Genomic DNA, 22,180 nt, shown 5'->3' with positions numbered 1-22,180 from the left:
TTTGAGAGAGTGTGGGTGTACTGGGGTGCCGGTGAGAGAAAGAAGTCTATGTGTTGTAACAATTTTCACATAGTGATATTCTCTGGTTGTCATTTGACAACGGCCGTGGTTTTTTCTCCGGTAATTGGAGTTTCCACGTTAGATTCTTGTGTTGTGATTGTGTCTATTTTATTTCTCTGTCAAAGGTGTTTTCTCAAGGGAGAATGGTGTCTTATTCCCAACAAGTGGTATCAAAGCTTCGGTTCGGTGGGATTTATTCTTAGTATGCTTTGTGGTTGCAGCCTAGTCTGACCTTCCACATCAGAAAAGAATTTTGTCCTGTGACTTGAGGTTGATCTTTAGTTGCTGTTGTTGTTGCTGGAAGGCAGTGTGACACTGTGAGAGTGCAGTTTGGAAAGGTTCTGGCTAAGGAAAGACTTGGTATTTAAGTGTGTCTATTGTGACCCACCTCTCTTTCCTGGGGACCCTTCCTAGTACACGGTTTACAGTTGAGTTATACTATTCCAGTATACGGTTGCAACAATGTCAGGATATTCAAGTGTTGTGAAGCTTGAAATATAGAAATTTAATGGAAGAATCAATTTTGGCTTGTGGCAAATACAAGTCAATGATGTGTTGATACAATCAGGTTTGCACAAGGCGTTGAAGGAGAAGATCTCTGGTATGAAACATGATGTTCTCTAGAAGACAAGAAGTATTCTCATGGTATTACCGCACTGCCATGGATAAGGATAAGTTGTGGCAATCGGGTGCACAATTGCACACGGGCATTGGTTGGCGTTGAGATGCAAGGTGTGTGACGGAGTTAGGTCGATGGCTGAAGAACTTCCAGGAAAAGCCAATTTGAAAGTTGCACCATGAATTTTCAGCAAGGTTTCGATCTGTACCAAGGCGAAATGCTTGGAGTGGTCTAATTCCAAGTGAGTATACTTTCATGGTGGAGTATGATAGTTCTCTGAACTATGATTGTCGGTATAGACAATGGCAGCAAAGAATTGTCGGTGTTGACAATGGAAGCTGAAGATGTGTGACTATTTCAATCAAGGTGGAGATTGTTAGGATTTGGTTGAATTAGTCCCACATTGCTTAGGATGGCAAATGGAGTGGGTGGCCTAGGCTATAAATATGAGGCTAAGTTCTCCATTTGTTTTTGCACCAGTCAGAAACACTTTAAGCTTGTATATGATTTTTCTTTTCCTCTGTACTCTTTGATTAGAGAGTGTTGTGAGGTGTAGTTAGATATTTGCTTTGAGAGAGTGTGGGTGTACTGGGGTGCCGGTGAGAGAAAGAAGTCTATGTGTTGTAACAATTTTCACATAGTGATATTCTCTGGTTGTCATTTGACAACGGCCGTGGTTTTTTCTCCGGTAATTGGAGTTTCCACGTTAAATTCTTGTGTTGTGATTGTGTCTATTTTATTTCTCTGTAAAGGTGTTTTCTCAAGGGGGAATGGTGTCTTATTCCCAACAATCTTAACTTATTTAATTTTAGCTATCATTTTATTTTGATATTTGTATCTTATATTTGATAATAGTATTATACCTTTAAGTAATTAATAATTTATTATTTTTTTCAGGTAATTTTAATTAATAATTTTTGTAACTAAATATATTATAAATTTTTGGTCCATGATAATTTTATAATATATTATCGATATTGTTGTCTCTTTCATGTAATTGTCATATCAAAAATGATATTATAAAAGATAATTTATAAGATTTTTTCTTTATATTTGGATAAAATCAATTCAATAACTATATATTATTCCTAAATTACTTTTATATAATGAAAAAATCTAAAAAAAAAGTTAAAAAATTAGTCTATACTTCGACCCCTTCATATTAAAAATCCTAGATCCGTTCTTGGTAATCTAATACAAAAATATTTTATATACTATTATGATTAAAATATCTTATATCATAATTTTATATGAATATCCTAAAAAAATATGAGTGACTCTTTTTGTTTTATATTTTTACGTTTTCTGCTTCTCAATGCCATTTCTTCCTTAGTTTTAAAACTTATATCATAGAATTAACAAATAATATGTATAATCATGGATATACAAATTAAAAAATAAAGAATTTTTAGTTAAATAAAAATTAACAAATTAATATCTTAAAAAAACATAAATGTTGATAAAAACTAATAAATTTACTTCACAAATCGTGGTGGTTTTGCAGATTTTATATTTGTTTCTTTAAAATTTTATACAAAGACCACGTTTTATATAAATATTAAGAGGAAAAACAAAATTAATAATGAATTCAGTTTTAAGACAATCTGATATAATTGATTTTTCACTAGTTTATTTAAGTAAATTATAGAAGGTATGACATTATAAATTCAAGATTTACGGATGCCAGTTTTAGTGGATTTCCAAAGTAAAAAAGCAAATCTTATTAATAAAACTATTATGAAGATTTTTAATAAAAGCAGTATTATATGACTAACAAGTATTATCATTTTTTGTTAGCACTTAGTTGATAATAATTTGTACTCATATTTATAGAGATTTTACACACAATAAACATACACTTTAAACATATGTTTATTAAAGTTTTGTACATTGAATCATTACCATTTGCACTCAAAATTTTTAGAGTTTGAGCATATAAATTAATAAAATTTATTTGTTAAAAATAATTTAGTATTTACATTCACCAAAATATGAACAAAACTACTAAAAATTACTAATTTTAAAAAATTTCTCTTTTAATAATAATAATAATAATAATAATAATAATAATAATAATAATAATAATATCAATGATAACAAGAACAAAAATAATAATAACTATGATAATATCAACAATACTGTTTAATAGTTATTTTTATTTAAAAAAATATTTTTTTATAAAATTTTAACACTTTATAAATTTATAATCTCATATAATTTATGTCACAAATACATTAATAGTAAAAGTTCACATAAATATTACATGATTTAGTTCTTGTTTTTTTATTACTCTCATTTTTTTGTTTACCAAAACGGTATCCCCCAACCTAACAGGTTAAGGACTAATTCGTCGCGGATCTGAGCTCCATTTAAGGGTCTGTCGCTGATCAATGAGTTACTGCATGTACAAGGCGGGTTCGAACTCCCGACACTAGCTTAAGCGGACGAATGAGCTGACCACTCGACCAACCCAAGTTGGTTTTTTATTACTCTCATTATTAATAGTTCATGACCTTTTATTGATCTTACATTATAATAGATTTTCATACTAAAGTCCAACCATTAAAGTTTTAGAATTATCCACTTAAAAAATACTAACATATTTTTTTCTTCAAAACAAAGGCCCACATCATTTTGATCAGTCTATTTACTCTTTTGCCCTGCTACTCACTAACAATAAGGCCTATCACTCTAACTAACAACTTTCACCCAATTTTTTACATGTCATGTGTTCATTTGTCCGTCAAAATTTAGCCACTCTTAATCACTATAACCTTGGCTACCAAAAAATTACTCACAAAAAAATCTTATGTAAATAGTTATTTTCATAAAAACATCTTCAATTGAACATAACATTAATAATTTTGATATAATTTGATATATTTTATTTAATATGTTTAACTAAATTATATAAAATGTACAATATTATTTTTAGATGAAAATATTTTTGTAGAAGTAGTCATCACTTATATTTTGTGTAGTGAATTAGAGCTTGAATTTCATATGAAAAGAAAAATAAAAAATAAAAAAATACTTATATATATATTCATACTAACAAGTAGCCATTTACATATTTTTTATTTTTTATTAATTATTTTTTTTTAACTATCTGCCAGACCACAGAAGTATTAGCGTTGATTTATGAAATTTTAAAATGAGCAAACCTGAATCTTGACCCTTAAATTTTTATTAAAAAAAAAACAGACTTTCAAAATTAAATTAAAGTCGCATGATGCTTGTTAAAACTTAAAATTACGCATGTGCCAATTTTGTTTTAATTGATTATTGAAACAATTAAGTATATTTACGGAATGTAACAACTTTAAAATTTCCTTCTTCAAAAAAGCCTTGAAAAGGTCTAAAACAAAAATCGAACTCAATTTACATATCATTATTTATTACTATTACAAGTCAACAAACTCAGAAATCAGAATATGAAAAATCTAGTTATGATTACACAATTAAAGGCATGCTTCAAAAATTATATTCCTTATACCAGAAGTAAATAAAACTAATCATAATTTAAGTGGGGTTTGAGGGGTGTATGTTTTTTTTCGCGTCAAAACGACGCCAGATTATTAAAAAGTCGAACTGATTAATTACTTTCGATCGATTTTTTATAGAATGATTTTAGAAGTCAACTGAATTGGCTAAATGACTAGTTTTCAGTCGAACAAATTAGTTTGATACGATTTTTAAAACACCGACAAAAAAAAGTCTAAATTCTAACTAAAAAATTATTTAAAATATATAACAAAAGAAAACATCTAAAATTATTATAAAAAAATTAAAATTTAATAAAAAAATCCAAAATCTAAATACAATAAAAACTCTTTTAATTAGGATTAAAAAAAAAACATCACTTTCAAATATTTCTTATACCTGTATTTTAGATATTTAAATTTTAAAAATTTTAAATATTTTTTATAAAAAGAACAAACAATATTTAATTTCTAGATTTCAAGTATTTAAATTTTAGAAGTTTTGAATATTTTTTTATATATAATTTTAGATTTTTTATTTTATTATGTTTTAGATGTTTTTTTAACGATTTTAAATATTTATTTTTATCAGATTTTTTTTTGGGTTAAGTTTTAGATTTTTCAATAATGTTAGATTTTTTTCAATGTTTTATTATAAAATTAATTGATTTATTAAAATATTAGCTAGATATGGTGTTGGTTATTTTAGATTTTTTTATATTAAAATAATAATAAAAGAGGATAGATTGAGAGAGTGTGGGTGAGTGAAATACTCACCACACGTCCGCACATTCCTTGGAAAAATCTAAAACATCTCCGTACAGCAAGAAATACATAGCTACATCTAAAACAGTAAAACCGCAATGATAAATAATCAAACTGATTGTCATTGGAACACAAAATTAAAAGTGAAAAAATAAATAAATAAACAAAGGTGTAATCATCATGATGAGCACCCCAACAGTGCTAGTTCTACCAGCTCCAGGTCAAGGGCATGTAAACCCCATGATGATCCTTTCACATAAGCTGGTTGATCATGGATGCAATATCATCTTTGTCAACTCAGACTTCAACCATAAGAGAGTCGTCAGATCCATGGACAACAACAATGGATCATCTTCACCAATCAAATTGGTGTCAATCTCAGATGGGTTGGGACCTGAACATGACAGAGTCGATCTAGGAGAGTTATGTGACTCCATGTTGAGGACCATGCCTTCAGAGCTTGAGAAGCTGATAGAAGATCTTCAATTGAATGAGGGCATTAAAGTAACTTGCGTTGTTGCTGATGTGTTCATGGGTTGGGCTTTGGAAGTTGCAAGGAAAGTGGGAATCAAAGGTGCATTCTTTTGGCCTGCGGCAGCATCAGTGTTTGTGTTGCAGTATAACGCCTCCAACCTTGTTGCTGATGCCATCTTAGACTCTGATGGTAATTTGATATTAATTGACATGTCACTAACTTGGTTTAGTTTATATATATATAAACTAGTATTTTTATCCGTAATTAAAATAAACATACATATTTTAAAATTACATAGATTTTGTCCTCACATTATAGATTATATCAACTAAGAAAATTAGAGTCTTTGTAGATAAAAGTTTAAATAATAAAATTTTTAGTTATTATTTTTTCGTAAAAGAGTTTAATTTATTACTAATAATTAATTTTAATATTCGTTATCTAAAATTTGAAACGATTTAATTTATATACTTTTGATTAGATGTATATTAAGACTGTTGCACAAATAAAAATAATTAATTTTTATGCTTGCAGTTTAAAAATAATATTTTTTCTCTCTATGTATATAAAATATAATTAGATATTAAAATAAAAAAATTATATTGATAGTTATAAAATTAACTCAAACTCATTTTTCTTTAAACAATTGAATTTTGATTTTAACTTTTAATCATGACATTAGTATTCTCTTCAAATTATATTTGATAAATATTTAAAAAAGAGAAATAAAAATATAAATTAGAAAGATAAGTAGTAAAAATTTAAAACTAAATAAAAAAATTAAAAAAATATGTATATAATAATAATATTTTTTATTTAAATTATATTATTTTATTAATTTTATTTTTTGTAAAATAAAAAGATAAAAAAAATAGAGAAAGAGAAAAAAGAGAGAAAGATAAAGTTGAAGACTGAGAGAGAGAGAGTTTGTTAATTTTGAAAAAAAATTTTATTTTAATTATAATAAAAAATATCAGGTGACATATTTTGATTTTTTAATTTATTAATATAAACTATAAATTAAAAATTATATATAAAGTTAAAAGGGTAAAGAAAAATAGAAAAAAGAAGACAGATAGATGAGAAAATTTAGAAAGAAAATTTATTAATTTTGGAAGAAAATATTTCTTTTCAATTTTAATAAGAGAGTGTCATGTAAGACATTTTATTATTAAATTATATAATAATATATAAATATATAATAAATTATATATAGAGTGAGAACGATAGAGAGAAATAGAAAAAAAAAAGAAAAGAGGTACGAGAATTTAATAAGGGAGTTTATTAATTTTGAAAAAAAAATTTCTTTCAAGTTTAATAAGAGTGTCATGTGACACATACATTTTGTTATTAAATTAGATAGTAATATATAATATAGTATATTATATAATATTGTTATATTTTAATTTTAATTTCAATATTTTAATTTTAATTTTAATACAATTAAAAAATATCATATTGCATATTTTGATTGTTAAATTTATAATTAGTTATTGAAGGAATGAGAGGGATAAATAAAGAAAGAGGGAGGAAGGGAAAATTTTTTATTCTGGAGAGAAAGATTTTATTTAAAGACAACATTAACAATTTTGAAATTATTTAATATGTTTCACTCAATATATTTAACTAAATTATTTAAAATATACAATATTATTTTCAGATAAAAATATTTTCGTAAAAATAGTCATCATTTATATTTTGTGTAGTGAATTAGAGCTTGAATCCCATAGAAAAAAAAAAACACTTATATTCATACTAACAAGTAGTCATTCACATATTTTTTATTTTTTATTAATTAATTTTTGTTAAACCGTCTCTCAGACCACAAGAGTATTAGCGTTGATTTATGAAATTAAAAAAAATATAAAAAGACAATAAAAATATTAAATAATGTGAATAATAAATATATTAGATGTTCAATTCAATAAGTATGTAGATAATTATGTTGATTATTTTTAATTAGATGATTATTTCTTTTGATTCAATTTACTCATGCACAATTAATAATAATTGAATATTTAATTTAGTAGGTGTGCAGATAGTTATCCTAATATTAGAATTTAGGAGATAATTTGAGTTGGAGTGTTTTTTTTATTTTAATGAGTTAATTTTAAAACTCATTATTCACATTATTTACAAAAATTATTATCTATCTTAAAATCTAATAACAAGCCCAACATTCGATTACTAAAAATTAAAAAAAAAAACCTTTAAAATTTCCTGCTTCAAAAAAGCCTTTAAAAGGTCGGAAACAAAAATCGAACTCAATTTAGATATCATTATTTATTACTATTACTAAATACTAGTCAACAAACTCAAAAATCAGAATATAACAAATCTAGTTAGGATTACACAATTAAAGGCGTGCTTCAAAAAATATATTCCTCATACCAGAAGTAAATAAAACTAATCATTATTTAATTAATTTGACAAAAAAGTTTACAAGTAAAAGAATCCATGAGAATTATTCATTAAACGCCAAATACTAATAAAGTTAATTATACTTCAATAAATTAAATAGAAAAGAATAAGGTATGATATTGTTCTATCCATCTCCAGAAAATCTGAATTTGGAGAAAAATGGAAATCTCATCTCAACTGGTCTTGGACTAAGTTGGAAGGACAATTTTTAGGTAATATTTAAAAGAAAAATAAAGACGGAAAGATTGAGATTAAGAGATAAAAATTAAAATAAATTTTAGTATTGTATTTAGTATAAAATCGCACAGAATTAAATTATGTCTAAATATATTAGTTGATTTAAAATAAAAATAGAGACTGAAATATTTAAAATTACAATAATATCCTTAAATTTAAAATGCAACCCTAACTCAAATCCTATTTCATTTTTTAGCAATCTCCATCTCCTCTCTCCTCTCTCCTAAAATTTTAACCGAGAAGGGAAGGAATCTTCTGGTCTTTTCCGTCGCCGACAGCACCGCCAATGATCCCGAACAAGCAAGGCACGTTTACAAGTTTCTAATGTAACACTCTAACTTTTAGCATCTCATGATCGTACTAAAATTTCAGGCGTTACTTACCTCTAAACATTTTTATTATATACTATCTTTATTGAATATTGAGCCTTCGCGAATACGAACCGAAGTTTTAACCAAGAAAATAAAGAGTCTATACTTTAAATCATTTAATCACAAAGATATATATATTCACATAGCATTATATAAATAGACTTATTTAAAGATCTTCAAATACAAGTCTTACCCCTCTAAAGACCAAAACAATAAACGACGAGGGGAAAATAAAATCTAACAACTCAACTCATAAACATAATCTTTTATACTCCTGTAGTTCCGCACTAAATCTTCACACCTGTAGCTAAAAGGGGTGGAAATAATAGGGTAAGAACTGAGGAGTTTTTAGCAGGATCGGGGTTAGAAGTTAAGTTCATTTTGCTATTATTAGTCAACCACAACTAACAGCAGAACACATACAAGCATAAATAATAAAAGAACACAAAAGTCAATTAGTCATGCAGCACACACACAATCACAGAGTTACATAGCACAAAGATATACGCAAACAAGCATGATGCATGTCTATCCTTAGTGCATGTAATGAGCTCATCTGTCAGTTTTGACCTGCTCCCAACTTAACTCAGCAACCTTTGTCTGAGTTTGGCTTCCAGTGCCATAACCTCTGTAAGCAACCTCTGTCTTACAGGTGGGACTCTTTTGAGTCGATGTATGCAAACATAACTTCTGTAAGCAACCTCAGTCTTACAGGTGAGGCTTTCTCTAGTCAATGCATGTATTGATAACCTCTATAAGCAACATCTGTCTTACAGGTTCGACCATCCCTTGATTGGTCAATGTATTTCTAGAAAGCGAATCTCGGGGGACTCACCACCATATCTCTTCTCATTTTCAGCAGGTAAATAATCATATAAGCTCGTTCTAGAGTGTCAAACAATATCTCTAATTATCTTATTTTCTTTTCGTTCTTTCTTTCGTTTTTTTCATGTGCTCTGCCTTCCTGTAACAGAGATTTCCTTAGTTAATACATTTTTTTAGTCTTTTCTGTGCTCTACTCTCCTTTGATAGAGGTTCGTTAAAATCTTTTAGTTTTTACTCTCTGCTCTTCTGTGACAGAAATTTCTTTAATCCTTTTCTTTCGTCTTATTTTCTTTTCTATTTATTATTATTTTATTTTTTTTGTTTTAATATCACAATTCATCTTTACACTATTCTCTTATCTCTTTCTAAATGTTTTATAAAGAAAGAATTATAAAATGCTTAACTTCACTCAGTGTTCCTAATGATTTTAGAAAGTCTTATTATTTTATTTTTTTAATAAAAATAATAATTTAAATAAAATATACTAATTATTTATGTATAAATATAATAATATTTCAATATATCTATTTTCTATATATAAAAACTAGTTTGGTTAAGGCTCGTTTTATTCTTCCACTTTTAAAATTATATTTTAAATTTCAAATTTTTAAGTATTTTATTTTTAATCTAATATTTTTATAAAATTATATTTAAAACCTCACTTATCTCAATATTTATAAAAGCAATCCTAAATTTTTATAAAATACCCATTTCACTTCTATACTTTATTTATTATCAGAAATACCGAAAACTTATATAATTATAAATTGTATCTCAATTTTTATATACCAGTACAATGTTACTTTTCAAAAATAAATTTTAAATACTAATCTTCTTCTTATTCCAAAACTGAAACCCTTAACCTTTTTATTTCAAAATATTACTTATATTTTAATCCATTTTTGAATTTTTCGGTTACCGATTTGCCATAACTTTTAATTTAATCTCTCGACTATCAAACCTCACCAATTTTGTACTTGATCCTCAATAATATTATAACCCAAAAAAAATCTAAAACAGTTCGGTCCCTACTGGTTTTATCACAGCCAAGCCATGAACTTCACAAATACAGCAATATATTGCAAAAATTCAATATAAAATCAATCAAACTCAACAATAATCAATCAAACCAACATTTACCTATCAAATTCACATTTAATTATTATAAAATTACCAAATCCTACCTCCGTACGAATCAAAACAATGAAAACTTCGGAGAAGTTTTTTGACCGAGCTACTGAAGAAGAAAATGTCGAAAATCGTCTGTGACTCCTAGAACTCCAATTGGCATAACTCAATGGAAAGGGGAGTTACGTCACCGTCAACTTTTACATAACAAAAGTGATACCAACATGTAAAAGAGGAGGATATGAACACTTTTATCGGAATTACGGATCTCAAGAAATCGAACATCGAAAGTTCATGGCTTCCATGGAATCTCTCTTCTTTCACTCACGGTCTCTCCCTCTCTTTTTCCTCTTGGTTCAGTTGAATAGAAATAAAAAAATAAAGTGATCAGGAGCGGAGCTAGAGTAATTTTTAGGAGGAGGCCTACATGAAAATATAATTTTAGAAGAAGAAAACATTAAAATTAAAAAGGGTAATATAAAAATTAATGACCTTTATACATTAAAATTTTTAATTTGGGGGCCATTGCCCCCTTCTCCAAGACTTGCCTCTTCCCCTAAAAGTGATGATGATGTGGTGGCAAGGGAAGGAGCATGTGTTACGTTTTGGAGTTGTTGAGTCAGTGATTCAAATTATAAATATTCTAAACAGATAATTATGAAAATTGAATATATTAAAACACAAGTAATAATAAATATATGAGTTACTAATATAAATAACATTAGTAGCATAAAGATATACGATGAAATATTAGCAAAGCTAAGTTTACTAAAAAGTACCAATACTTATCGGTAGATATCGAGGTTGATAATAATATTATTAACTAAATTTTATTTTTAAAATAAAAATATTAATTACTCAAATTAAAATATATATAATTTTTATTATTTATAAATTATTAGAATTATAATTTTAAATATGTAAAATATTTTATTATAATAAAAATATATATAAATATAAATTTAATCAAATATAAATAATTATAAAATTAATTTAATTACTTATAATAAAATAATTTGTGATAGTAATGACTTTTTCTTCCCGACTTTATTGATTTATTTCTTCAATTCTTATCTTTATTTAACTACTCTCTTTTGTAATTGACATAGTTGAGTGACTTGAAGCTATATTAGCGATGAAAAGAAAGATAAGTGCTAACCCAATAAGTACTTAAAAAGTGCTTCTTGTAGGGTGCGAGAAGCCAAAACACATAATTTCAGATTTTACATCCAAATCCCATTTTGCGGCATGCCATTAAAAATAATTTTATATTTATATAAAATTTTCAACCACAAAAGGACATAACAAAAAGATATGCAAAGAGTAATGTTGGAAAATTAATATCATAGCAGTCAATTTCAACCAATATTATAGCAGATTAACAAACAAATCTAATATAAGTCCACTAAAAATAGCTTTTGTTGAATTTAGATTTCGAACCTTTTTTTTTAGTTAAACTTCAAATGTTCTTATTTTGAAGAGTTTCGAATTTTTTTTACCTTATATTAATGTTGAGTTGACTACAATATTAACCGTGTAATATTTGGTTTTCAAGAGTTCTCGATCAAAAGATACTCCAACTGGAAATAATGTCAAGACCTGAAGCCAATGGAAATGGCAATAACCCTACAGGCCTACACAAATGAGACATTTGGACCGAAATAAGGGTGGACCAATAATTTTGTGGTTGTAGTTGTTTAGGGTTTAAGGGTATCAGATGAATAATTTCAAACGGTAAGTGAAACTGACAAGAGGGACCAGACCCATTTTGCATGATTCTAGAACTGGACACTTCGTGGGCTCCCTTTCTAGCCTGGCCTAATCTGCATGTGTCAGGCTTAAAAAATTTATTTCCTGTTTGAGTGTGTGACACGTGCAAAATGAGGTGGTAATTCATTTGTAGGTAGGGTTAGAAGTGAGTCAAAATCAGCTCATGAGCCAGTTCGAGTTCAACTCATTAATAGCTTGATAAGTTGAATTCTTGAGCTGGTAAACCGAACATGAGCTTGAAATTGAGTTCATAAATTAAATGAGTTGACCTTGAGCTTAGATAAGCTCAACTCATTAGTTCGTAAGCAGACTCGATTATATTCATAATATTAAAAATATAGATTAAATGCATATAGGATACGCGTATTAATAATTTAATATATATTAATATTTTTAATTATTTAAAATTTTATATTTATATTTTATATATAATTTTAATGTAGGGCATAAATAAAAAATTTATAATTGATAAATAAACAATATATACAATTTATATTTTGAATTATAAATTATGTTCTTATTATTTGAGTTAGCTCGTGAACTTTTTTTTAGTCGAATTTAAACTTACAATATAAGCTCAAATGTTAATGAGCCAAACGTGAGTCATGTTTTATTTTCGTAAGTCAAGTTTAAACTTGATCTAACTCGACTTAATTTGACTCACTTTCAACTCTCTTTGTAGATAGTTGCTGTAATATTGACCTAAGCAATGCTTAAATACTTTTCTTCTGTTTGTATTTTGAAAATTAAATTTTTTTAACATTTATTTAAATAAAAAATTTAATTATTTTATTTTATATTTTTTTATTATTTTTTATTTTATTTTATTTTTTTATTATTATTAAAATAATTAAATAATATTAAATATAATAAATATATAATTATAAATATTATATGTATAAAATTATAAATATTAAATTAAATAAAATAATTTTAAATTATTATCTTTCTAATGTTATTGGTTACTATTTATATTATAAAATTTTAAAAGAGAAATGTTATCAGTAGGTAATATTTTTTATAAAAATAAAATATATTTTTTATTTTTAAAATTTCTTAAAAATTTTTAATATTTTTAAATTTTAATTTATTTTAGTTTTATTCTCAATATTTATAATTTACAATCATTTTATTTTTGTGTTTAAATTTTTCTGGTCAAAATATAATTAATAATTTTTTTTTTAATTTTATCCTCCATATCATAATCTTTTTCAATATATTCTTCTCTTTTCCAAAATACCCTCTCCCAAACCATTATAGTCGTTAGCATTATTTTTTTCTCTAATCTTATTTAGAGGTAAATACAAATCAGATATAACAAAAAATTCTATTCAATTCACACTAAAATCATCAATATGATTGGGTCTAATATTCACAATTTTTTAAACTTTGATTTGATCCGATCCAATTCGTACTTGAATCGAATATGGGACATATTCACAAAAGATAAAAATATTTTTTAAAGCTTATTTTTAAACATATTTTTTAAATAATAAAAATAAAATAATACAATATATATAATAATTACTAATTAAAAACTTAAAATAAAACATAAAAAAATATTTACTTATTTATTTTTGCAGATCTGCGAATATACCAATTGGATATACGAATACCTATATAAAATTCAGAATACAAATAAATACCATGAATATACAAATCAAATCCAATCCATAAACATTTATAATCTTATCTCCAATTTCAACCATATTTTCATCCACTCTCTTCTCCTGTCTCTCAATATTCATATATGGTGTCTTGGAGAAAACCATGACAACCCCGTTGTTCATGTACTCATTTGTTGTTACTATTAATCATTAATTATTAATTAATATTAATTATCATGGTTCATGTATTAATATAGTTGATTTTTTTGTGTTTATGATTATAGCAGAATAAGAGAACCGTGATATGATGGATCTGAACGGTGAAGTCATGGTTTGTGGCTACGAAAATGTTCAAGTTATGTGGTATTCTTGAAAACTTCAAATCATATAGCAGTGCGTCGTGCACTAAGTTAAAAGCATATATCAGTGGTGGGTAGTAGAATAGAGATATTTTCATAGTGATGATGGTGGCGATGTTGAGATGTTGATATGGAGATAGAGTTGGGCTAAAGAAAGTGAGAGTGAGCGAAGATAAAGTTGAAATTGGAAACAAAGGGAAAAAATTGATGACCATGGAGGTAGGGCTGCAATGGGTAGGATAGGGTAGGGTTTGGATCCTACCTTAATCTTATTCGCGAGTTGAAAATTTCATTAAAACTTTACTCTACTCTATCTGCGGGTTGAGAATCTCTCAATACTAACCCTACTCGCACCCTAAAATTTTAAACCCTACCCTATTCTATCTTACCCGCAGAAATATCAAATTTTTTCAAAATAAATATAAAATTCAATTATTTCGAATTTTATACGTATTAATAACATAAAAAATAAAAAACTAATGCTCTAAATTACTAAATTAACTAATTAGTTTAGTAGTTGTTCACTTATTATAAGTCATTACATAAGAGAGGTTGTGGGTTCAACTCTCACTTCCTTCACTATATAGAGAGATTTAGGGTATGAATTTAGGAGATCATCACCATGTCCTTTCTAAGTTATAAAGAATGGCTAGGTGCATCCTTCTATTATTGATGGCAATGCCATAAATGACAAAGAAAGATCTATAATTACTTTATTTTGTTTGCTTGTTCCTTTTTAATTAGTTGTTATTTTTATGGTGTTGTCATTTATGCTTCACTTATTGTGTTAAGTTTCTCTTTTAAAAATAAAAAAGAAAAAAAATGATGATAATGATAATGGCAGTGGTACTAGTAGTTGATGATAATAATAAAAGAAAATAAAAAAATCAAATGAAAAAAGAAAAAAAAAAGAGGAAGAAGAAAAAGAAAGATGTGGAAAAGGAGATAGTTGATAATGATAATGATGATGAAGGCAAAAAAAAAAACACCGTAAAAAACAGAATGTATTTGTTGACATGGAGATACAAATGATGTTTTGGTTGAATGTTCATATTTAAAGTATATTATAGTATTACGAATATGTAAAAAATGTATCCAACATATATCTTACGTGTTATTAGAATAATAATATATGTCGAACAAATTCCTTACGTGTTGTCAGAATAATAACATATATCTAACACATATTTTACGTATTAATTTTTTATCTACAAAATTAATCCACTACTTATAATTACAAAAAAAGTACCAATATTTTTCTATATGAAAAAAATAACCTTAAAAAAACACTCGGTATATAAATTTGGTTTAGTTAAAGTTTATAAAAATTAATTATTTAATATTTCTCTTTCTGGAATTGAATCACGTGGATAGTAAGTAACTATGAAGCAGGGATATTTTGTTGAGTTGTCGTGTCTGTGTGTTGGACACATTTTGGACACGACACTCACTAACACTCGTCTGACACACGTGTCTACTGTGTCCAAAACGTGTCTCAATAAAAAATAAAAAATTTTTCTCTAGACACACTTGGATACACCTAAATACCATCACGTATCAGCGTGTCCGGTCTTAATCTTAAGATATATTCTTAAAATAAATTTAGATATAGTATATATTATTATTTATTAAAATAAAAATATTTTAAATATTTGATATAATTAAAATAAGACATTAAAAATAATTTAAAAAATTAATTTATATTTAAATATCAATAAAATATTAAAATATCATTAGAATTTATCTAAAAAAATATTTTATATTTTATATGTATGCGTATTCTGTTCTGGTGTCATGTAAGATTTTAAAATTCGTGTGTCGATCGTGTCATGTCGTATCAATATTGACAGCAACGATAGACAAGTCTTGTGAAAAACCACCACAAGGAACATAAATAAATAAAGAAATAAAGAAATGAAGAACCATCAAAGTCATTTGAACACAAAATTAAAGAAAGGCGTGAGGCGTAGTCATCATCATGATTAGCACTCCAACAGTGCTAGTCGTGCCATTTCCAGCTCAAGGCCATGTAAACCCCATGATGAGCCTTTCACATAAGCTGCTTGACCATGGATGCAATATCATCTTTGTCAACTCAGACTTCAACCATAAGAGAGTGGTGAGATCCATGGACAACAATAATGGATCATCTTCACCAATCAAATTGGTGTCAATCCCAGATGGGTTGGGACCTGACCATGACAGAGTCCATGTAGGAGAGTTATGTGACTCCATATTGTTAGGATTTGGTTGAATTAGTCCCACATTGCTTAGGATAGCAAATGGAGTGGGTGGCCTAGGCTATAAATATGAGGCTAAGTTCTTCATTTGTTTTTGCACCAGTCAGAAACACTTTAAGCTTGTATCTGATTTTTCTTTTCCTCTGTACTCTTTGATTAGAGAGTGTTGTGAGGTGTAGTTAGATATTTGCTTTGAAAGAGTGTGGGTGTACTGGGGTGCCGGTGAGAGAAAGAAGTCTATGTGTTGTAACAATTTTCACATAGTGATATTCTCTGGTTGTCATTTGACAACGGCCGTGGTTTTTTCTCCGGTAATTGGAGTTTCCACGTTAAATTCTTGTGTTGTGATTGTGTCTATTTTATTTCTCTGTCAAAGGTGTTTTCTCAAGGGGGAATTGTGTCTTATTCCCAACAAGTGGTATCAGAGCTTCGGTTCGGTGGGATTTATTCTTAGTATGCTCTGTGGTTGCAGCCTAGTCTGACCTTCCACATCAGAAAAGAATTTTGTCCTGTGGCTTGAGGTTGATCTTTGGTTGCTGTTGTTGTTGCTGGAAGGCAGTGTGACACTGTGAGAGTGCAGTTTGGAAAAGGTTCTGGCTAAGGAAAGACTTGGTATTTAAGTGTGTCCATTGTGACCCACCTCTCTTTCCTGGGGACCCTTCCTAGTGCACGGTCTACAGTTGAGTTATACTATTCCAGTATACGGTTGCAACAATGTCTGGATATTCAAGTGCTGTGAAGCTTGAAATAGAGAAATTTGATGGAAGAATCAATTTTGGCTTGTGGCAAGTACAAGTCAAGGATGTGTTGATACAATCAGGTTTGCACAAGGCGTTGAAGGAGAAGATCTCTGGTTGCTCTCTCTATGAGAGAAGATGATGTTCTCTAGAAGACAAGAAGTATCCTCATGGTATTACCGCACTGCCATGGATAAGGATAAGTTGTGGCAATCGGGTCCACAATTGCACACGGGCATTGGTTGGCGTTGAGATGCAAGGTGTGTGGCGGAGTTAGGTCGATGGCTGAAGAACTTCCAGGAAAAGCCAATTTGGAAGTTGCACCATGAATTTTCAGCAAGGTTTCGATCTGTACCAAGGCGAAATGCTTGGAGTGGTCTAATTCCAAGTGAGTATACTTTCATGGTGGAGTATGATAGTTCTCTGAACTATGATTGTCGGTATAGACAATGGCAGCAAAGAATTGTCGGTGTTGACAATGGAAGCTGAAGATGTGTGACTATTTCAATCAAGGTGGAGATTGTTAGGATTTGGTTGAATTAGTCCCACATTGCTTAGGATAGCAAATGGAGTGGGTGGCCTAGGCTATAAATATGAGGCTAAGTTCTTCATTTGTTTTTGCACCAGTCAGAAACACTTTAAGCTTGTATCTGATTTTTCTTTTCCTCTGTACTCTTTGATTAGAGAGTGTTGTGAGGTGTAGTTAGATATTTGCTTTGAAAGAGTGTGGGTGTACTGGGGTGCCGGTGAGAGAAAGAAGTCTATGTGTTGTAACAATTTTCACATAGTGATATTCTCTGGTTGTCATTTGACAACGGCCGTGGTTTTTTCTCCGGTAATTGGAGTTTCCACGTTAAATTCTTGTGTTGTGATTGTGTCTATTTTATTTCTCTGTCAAAGGTGTTTTCTCAAGGGGGAATTGTGTCTTATTCCCAACACATATTGAGGACCATGCCTTCAGAGCTTGAGAAGCTCATAGAAGATCTTCAATTGAATGAGGGCATTAAAGTAACTTGCATTGTTGCTGATGTGTGTATGGGTTGGGCATTGGAAATTGCACGAAAAGTGGGAATCAAAGGTGCATTCTTTTGGTCTGCGGCAGCATCTACGTTTGTGTTGCAGTATAACGCTCCCAAGCTTATTGCTGATGGCATCTTAGACTCTGATGGTAATGTATATAATATTAGACTTTAATTTTGATACATTAGCAGCATAAAATAATTTATGATAAATAATTTTAGGTAAATTTTATAGTACTTTTTATGGTGTTTAAATTGTTTAACTTACTTTTTAAAGTAAAAAATAAAATATTTAAAATAAAAAATAAATTATGTAAAATTTATTAAATATTATTTATTTATTTTTTTAGTAACTAAGTAAAATATTATTTATTAAGTACAATATGATAGGCACTATAGCTTTTATTATAATTTTATTGATATAATACTCTGTATAATTGGATGCACATATTAAATTATGACATCTATTCAAACGAAGATATTAAAAACATCTTTTTATAAAGAGTCTTGTGTAAAAAATGTGGATTTGGATCATCTAAAATTTGAATCTTACTTTAGAGTGTAAAGTGTGATCTCTCACCATTGATTTTATAGGTGGGACCAAGAATAAATATGAAAAAAAAACTATTCAATGGTAGAAGATTATACCTTACTTTCTAAAGTAAAATTCAAACTTTAGAGAATCCAAATCCAAAAAATGTGTTTTATTTGTTTGACCACACTTTAAAAAAAATATTTTTATAACATATCAAATTAAACTCTACAATTCATCATCTAATAATAAAAAGATGTATCTTTATATGAAAACAATTATAAAATCTCTTACCTTAAATTATTTTATAGTGATAATGTATCAAAATTAAATTCATAATATTAATAATTTAATATCACACCTCATCACAAACACACATGTTGTATTCCTTTGGTTAAAAAATAAGTTTTGAACTGCAGGATTTCAGATTTCAAAAAAATCATTATGGTTATCCTCTTGCATTCCTGGTATGGACATCAGATCTAGTTGGTGGCGAAATCTCTTTGATCCGTCAGCTGAAAAGAGAATGTTTAAATATGTGGTGCGCTGCATGCGTGATTCAAATTTGACAGAGTGGTATCTCTGTAACAGCATTCAAGAACTTGAACCTGAAGCATTTTCCTTAGTACCAAAACTATTATCTCCAATAGGTCCATTGTTGACAAGGGCAACTACAAAATCATCTGGACAATTCTGGAAAGAAGATGTATCTTGCATGAGTTGGCTAGATCAACAACCTCATTGTTCTGTAGTTTATGTTGCATTTGGTAGTCACACTCTATTTGATCAAAGACAATTCACAGAACTTGCACTTGGACTTGAACTCACCAATAGACCCTTTCTTTGGGTTGTGCGTCAAGATCCTAATTGCAGCAATAAAATGTGTCTCCCTCTTGAATTCAAGGGTTATAGAGGCAAAATAATTGGATGGGCTCCTCAAAAAAAGGTGCTAAATCACCCTGCTATAGCTTGTTTTGTAAGTCATTGCGGTTGGAATTCGATTATAGAGGGTTTGTCTAATGGAGTGCCTCTCCTGTGTTGGCCGTATTTCGCAGACCAACTTTTCAATAAGAATTATGTTTGTGATGCATTGAAGGTTGGGATGGGATTTGATTCGGATGAAAAGGGATTAGTGTCACGTAAAGAGATAAAGGCAAAAGTGGATGAGTTGCTTAGTAATGAGAATACAAGATCAAGGTCTCATAAGCTGATGGAGAAGCTAAAGCACAATATGGAAGAAGGAAGTACTTCTTCAAAGAACTTAAACAGGTTTCTTACTTGGTTGAAAGGATAATTAATTAAGGATTGCTGGCTAGTTGTTTCTTTATGAATATGTAATAATAAGAAAAAACAGTTCATGAGTTTCTACCTGAGTTCACATGGCAGGTGTGGTGCGCTTGGCTGAAGAGTGCTGATAGAACATGGGTTTTTCCGGGACAGTCAAAGAGCTGTTTGAGAGTTTGACGCAAGTGTTTGACCATAATTCTGAACAAAAGAAGTGGTTGGTAGGTTTTTTGCAGTTATCTGAAACATTTGGCTGGAACGGAATAGTAGAATATTCCATAACTCTGAGACAGGTGTTGAGTGTATCAAGAATAAGTCGTTTTTGAGTTACAAGGAATAACATAGTGTTGATCCGTTTGGTTGTTGATGGCAATGCTGGAGATGACAACGGATTATATCGTGTTCATTCTGTATTTATTGTCTTATTTAGTATTGTGTTTTGTTTCCTTATATTTCACTTTACTGTGTTGAACTCCCTTTCTTCAAAAAAAATTTCTACATCATATTGTTGTATTCTTAGTTGACTTTGTTCTATTATTGGAATTAATGTAATATTAATGGAGTTTTGCACGTTGCATGTTATGATGGACAGGGAAAACGATGAAGAGATAATTCTCAATGAGGGATGGTTGGATAGCTATCACACAAAATATATCATTTTATTTTTATTTATTTTTAAAATGAGATTAAATACTTCTCTTCATTCTATGCATGCAAAAATCTCTATCTTTATCATAGAATTGGCCTTAACGTATAATGTTTTTTGAATTGTTGGATAATGGAGGGCCAACTTAAGATTAGTTGCAAGAACTATGTTAGATTTCACTTAGGTGCAAGGATAATGTATATATGATGTGTGTTGTGAGATGAACTGTGAAACCATATGATGGTGATGATCATAAGTAATTTATTTATAGATGGAATAGAGAACAGTTAGAATTTTAGTACATGTGTAGAAAACCTGAGTTCCACTATCTTATTTTATCTTGTCCCTTAATTTTTTGAACAAGACACCATTACTTAATGGAAGAATAATAAAATTAGAGCCTGCTATTGCAATGTATTCAGTCCAAATGACTATTTAGGAATATTTTGTTGGTTTTTTTAGTCTATATATTTCTTGTTAGGACAATTATTAGAAAACATAGGAGATGACAAAATTATAGTATATCCAAAAAATATAAGCAAAACAGTAAGACAATTAATTTCTTTCAGAACGCTAGATTTTGTTTTTTTGACATAACCGACACTTGATGAAGGTGGAAAGAGAACAGAAACCTACGTAAAAACCAAATGGGGTAAAGTAACTTTTTTATAGGAATGGCGAGGTATGCCTTATTCGCGAATACTCAATCCGATTTAATTCTATCCGCTATGAATATGATAGGATGTGAATTCAAGTATGTTTTATATTCATATTTTTAATATATTATATGATGATATTTTTTAAAAAAATTAAAACAACTATTAAATTAATTATTTAAATCATTAATTTAGTATGTTTGTTATTTAAAGAGTAATATTGTAATTTACAAAAATTTGGAATTAAAATAAAATAATAAAATATTTATTTTTATTTGTGTTATTTTAATTTTATTAAGAATTTGATGATCATGTTATTTATAATTTTATATTAAATTTTTAAAATTTTTTTTTTAATTTTAATTTAAATTTAATTTTTTATTTTTATTTTATTAATATATATAAAATATAGAATAATTAAATTTTATATTTATTTAAAAATTTTGATTTTGCTGGAGAAATTTTCAACTTGCCGATAAAATATGATTGAGTTTTAAAAAAAAAAATTTAACCTATAAATAAAACTATAATAAAATTCAAATTCTACTCTCCCCTAACTATCTCCGTCCTATTTATCATCAACCAAAATAGTAGTGTCCCAAAATGCTAGAATTTTTATTTCTCACAAAATGATGACGCTTTCATGTTTTGGAAGAGGGATTAATTAATTAATTTGTCTTAGTCTTAACATGTGCCAAATAGTAGCCATATTAGCACATTTGGCGAAAGATACGGAAGCAATCTATAAAGACGTCATTTAGCATAAAGTATTATAACTATAAGTATTTAATTTAAAATTTTTTAAAGATTAATTTTGAGTATGATTTTTCTTTTTCGGAATAAGTATTTTTTTAAATTGATAAAAAATTTTAAAAATACTTCTAAAAATTTTATTTTGTATTAATTCTTTTTAAACAGTTATTTTCAAATTAATTCAACAATAATAG

The 22,180-nt window shown here is 28.1% G+C and overlaps 2 protein-coding genes across 8 annotated transcripts; both read left to right on the top strand.

Moving 5' to 3' along the window:
* Positions 1–4,736: 4,736 nt before the first annotated feature.
* Positions 4,737–14,835, top strand: LOC140175901 (UDP-glycosyltransferase 83A1-like). Of its 7 annotated transcripts, none has more exons than XM_072205416.1 (3): positions 4,737–5,590; positions 9,083–9,144; positions 9,243–9,448. In XM_072205416.1, exons 1-2 carry the CDS (start codon positions 5,107–5,109, stop codon positions 9,115–9,117), a joined length of 519 nt encoding a protein of 172 aa, XP_072061517.1. In that variant the 5' UTR covers positions 4,737–5,106; the 3' UTR covers positions 9,118–9,144; positions 9,243–9,448. The 7 variants fall into 7 exon arrangements, with proteins under 7 accessions (XP_072061517.1, XP_072061518.1, XP_072061521.1 ...); XM_072205417.1 differs by having other exon boundaries at positions 9,083–9,122; positions 9,207–9,331; XM_072205420.1 differs by lacking the exons at positions 9,083–9,144; positions 9,243–9,448 and adding an exon at positions 14,048–14,835.
* A 1,113-nt stretch (positions 14,836–15,948) lies between these two features.
* LOC112716485 (UDP-glycosyltransferase 83A1) lies at positions 15,949–20,501 on the top strand. Its single transcript, XM_025768408.3, has 3 exons — positions 15,949–16,352; positions 18,036–18,264; positions 19,067–20,501. The coding sequence occupies exons 1-3, from the start codon at positions 16,098–16,100 to the stop codon at positions 19,939–19,941; spliced, it is 1,359 nt and encodes a 452-aa protein (XP_025624193.1). The 5' UTR covers positions 15,949–16,097; the 3' UTR covers positions 19,942–20,501.
* The last annotated feature ends 1,679 nt before the right edge of the window (positions 20,502–22,180 follow it).

This window comes from Arachis hypogaea, chromosome 10 (assembly GCF_003086295.3).
Source record: "Arachis hypogaea cultivar Tifrunner chromosome 10, arahy.Tifrunner.gnm2.J5K5, whole genome shotgun sequence".
NCBI classification, from domain to species: Eukaryota; Viridiplantae; Streptophyta; class Magnoliopsida; order Fabales; family Fabaceae; genus Arachis; species Arachis hypogaea.
This window is presented reverse-complemented; position numbering and strand designations above follow the sequence as displayed.

Coding starts and splice junctions, on each gene's coding strand:
- LOC112716485 (XM_025768408.3), top strand. CDS start 16,098: ATGATTAGCACTCCAACAGTGCTAGTCGTGCCATTTCCAGCTCAAGGC. Junction 16,353..18,035: donor TAGGAGAGTTATGTGACTCC/ATATTGTTAGGA, acceptor TATTCCCAACAC/ATATTGAGGACCATGCCTTC. Junction 18,265..19,066: donor TGGCATCTTAGACTCTGATG/GTAATGTATATA, acceptor TTTGAACTGCAG/GATTTCAGATTTCAAAAAAA.
- LOC140175901 (XM_072205414.1), top strand. CDS start 5,107: ATGATGAGCACCCCAACAGTGCTAGTTCTACCAGCTCCAGGTCAAGGG. Junction 5,591..8,255: donor TGCCATCTTAGACTCTGATG/GTAATTTGATAT, acceptor TTCATTTTTTAG/CAATCTCCATCTCCTCTCTC.